General features: G+C 45.8%; 1 protein-coding gene across 1 annotated transcript; it reads left to right on the top strand.

Annotated features, from left to right (window-relative positions):
- Positions 1-6: 6 nt before the first annotated feature.
- Positions 7-2,311, top strand: LOC104957324 (TRAF2 and NCK-interacting protein kinase-like; the record flags this gene model as incomplete). Its single annotated transcript, XM_010784946.1, has 2 exons — positions 7-1,736; positions 2,000-2,311. Coding segments are annotated over exons 1-2 (360 nt in total), but the record flags the coding sequence as incomplete, so codon positions are not given.
- Positions 2,312-2,808: the final 497 nt, after the last annotated feature.

The raw sequence follows: 2,808 nt of genomic DNA, 5'->3' as shown, positions 1-2,808 counted from the left end.
CCCCAAAAAGCACCATGGCCAACCCACTCCACATTCTTGTTGATGTCATCGGGGAAACCCACCCATCCAAACTTCTTTTTAGGTCAGTCAACCAGTCGATCTAATCCCGGCTTGGTGATGGGTGCTGGCCAATTGGTGGTGGGATCCTTCTAACAACCCTGGATCCTCAGAGGATGTCCTCCATCTGCTCTCCTTACTAATCTTTTTCTTTGTTCTTTCTTAGTTTTGATGCGACAGTGACCTCTATTAACATCCCCTAATGCTCTGTTTTAACCTCTTAGAAACTCTGCCATGGAAGAAAGAGCTTTTGGGTGGTAGGCTTAAAACGTGTAAATATTTGATCAGCACCACCCAAAAGGTTTTTCTTCCAGTAGCAATCTCTCTATCTGTTTGAAGGTCAGTTGATGTTTATGCTAACATTGATCGCCTCCACAGCTTAAACTCGACCTGGATCACAGCAGTGCTTCTCCTCACTCACCAAATATTTATTTTTCATTGGTTCTGTGTACTGAGCTGCTGTTTATCTACACTTCTTTCCTTCACCAGTAGTTGGCGTTCATCCCGAGTGAACCACTAACAAGAGATGATTTCTGACACCGAATACCATAGTTGCCTCACTGTAGTTGACTCGCTAGCAGGCAACTAACAAATATTTGAAGAATGACAATATTCCATAGTTGTTCTGACCCGGGTCATAATCTTGAATAATCCTACAAGATTATGGACTCATGTGGAATTACAGAAAGCCTCCAAATGGGATAGTTCTCATTGCATACGGAAGTTTAACTGGGGGCTATTGACTCTATGCCATGCTGAGACACGACTCACGACTCAACCGTCCAACAGCCGTTGAGTAGACGATGTTCAGAGAAGAAAAGTGTGATTTTATCAGCCGGGAGCATTCCTCAGAGCCTTCTCTCGCTGCACACCAGATAATCTGATAATCTGATTACACTGGAAACGGGAGCTTTCTGTCGTCCTCACTCACAGATATTTGGTGCTTGTTTGCATTGAAGCTCTGTGAAAAAAGTCACTGAAGCTCTTATGAACATAAAAATCAAACATGGTTTCATAGCTCCGCATGGACTCAAAACTATGATTTTTTTGTTTAAATGCGGTGTCTGCTTAAAAAGATTTGGGATAATTCGGTACCTTTGCATACAGCAATCAGACACTCCTCAACTCAAGTCTGTGGGACATGTAGAAACGAAAACACAACAATTTAATGGGAGTTACATCGAATACAATCTGACCAGAGAAGCCGTTGGATGATAAACAACCAAAACATTGCATGTAATGTTGGTGCCAACAACCTGCCAGACTTAAGACATTTGGCAGGTTCCTTGGAAGTCTGTATTTGCTCCAAGTGTGTAATGACGCATAGTGAGGCCGTAAAAAAAAAAAAAATAAGTGGCAGTTGACAACAAAAACACAGAGATGTCCCACAGTGTGATGTTTAGATGTCTGTTTGGTTTGTAACCATGCATGGGGATGGGGGCAATACCGACGGTGGTGATTGGTTGTTGCCGTGTGCTTGGCTGTGAGTGACAGTGGTATGTGACCCGTCCCAGGTGGAGGAGCGATCTAAGCTGAACAGGCAGAGCTCCCCAGCGCTGCAGCCCAAAGTGTCCAACCGCATCTCCGACCCCTCCCTCCCTCCCCGCTCCGAGTCCTTCAGCAGCGGGGGCATGCAGCCCGCCCGCACCCCACCCATCCACCGCTCCATTGAACCACAGGTGTGTGTGTACACGTGCATAAATGGAGGCGTGCGAATGCTCGGTGTGCCATAAATAATCACAAATCTTTTCACTCCTTGTTAACATTTAAAGATTCAAGCCTCCTTTTTAAATCTTTCATCACTCCCTCCTTTCTGACTTTCGTTTTTGTTCTATTTTTATTAATCTCATGTTATTTTCTACCATTTATTCCGTAACATTTCACCTTTTCTCCCATCTGACACGATTCCTTCATGCCTCCTTCTGTCTTTTTCATCTTGCAGATGGCCCACCTGGTCCCAGTGAAGACCCACTCCGGGTCCATGTCCGGTTCTCAGTCCCTGCAGGATCAGACGGGCTCAGCAGCTCTGAGTGAAGGGGTCAGCGTGTCTGGCTCCCCCAGGCCCGAGATGCCCCGCCAGAACTCGGACCCCACCTCTGACACCCCCGGACCCCCGCAGCGCATCGCCGGCAGGGAGGACCGGGACAGAGACAGGGACAGGGATCGGGACAGGACCGCCTGGCTGAGAGAGGAGGACATGCCACCCAAGGTCAGAGAATCACATTCAGAAAGAAGACACTATTTCTGTTTAAAGGTCACCCATCGTGCAAAATCCACTTCTTCATGTCTCTTCTACATCAACATGTGTCCCCTCTTCTTCATGTCTCTTCTACATCAACATGTGTCCCCTCTTCTTCATGTCTCTTCTACATCAACATGTGTCCCCTCTTCTTCATGTCTCTTCTACATCAACATGTGTCCCCTCTTCTTCATGTCTCTTCTACATCAACATGTGTCCCCTCTTCTTCATGTCTCTTCTACATCAACATGTGTCCCCTCTTCTTCATGTCTCTTCTACATCAACATGTGTCCCCTCTTCTTCATGTCTCTTCTACATCAACATGTGTCCCCTCTTCTTCATGTCTCTTCTACATCAACATGTGTCCCCTCTGTGGAAAGAGATTCTGGAAGTTTCAGGAACAAAGATTCTCTCTTTTTGTCCTGATCCATTTCTATAAAAACCTGTCTGAAAATGAGCTGATCAGATTTTGGCCACTTTATGATGTCATAACGATTTGTTGTCTTGTGTAA

Source organism: Notothenia coriiceps, unplaced genomic scaffold (assembly GCF_000735185.1).
Source record: "Notothenia coriiceps isolate Sejong01 unplaced genomic scaffold, NC01 NC01_scaffold00026741, whole genome shotgun sequence".
NCBI classification, from domain to species: domain Eukaryota; kingdom Metazoa; phylum Chordata; class Actinopteri; order Perciformes; family Nototheniidae; genus Notothenia; species Notothenia coriiceps.
This window is presented reverse-complemented; position numbering and strand designations above follow the sequence as displayed.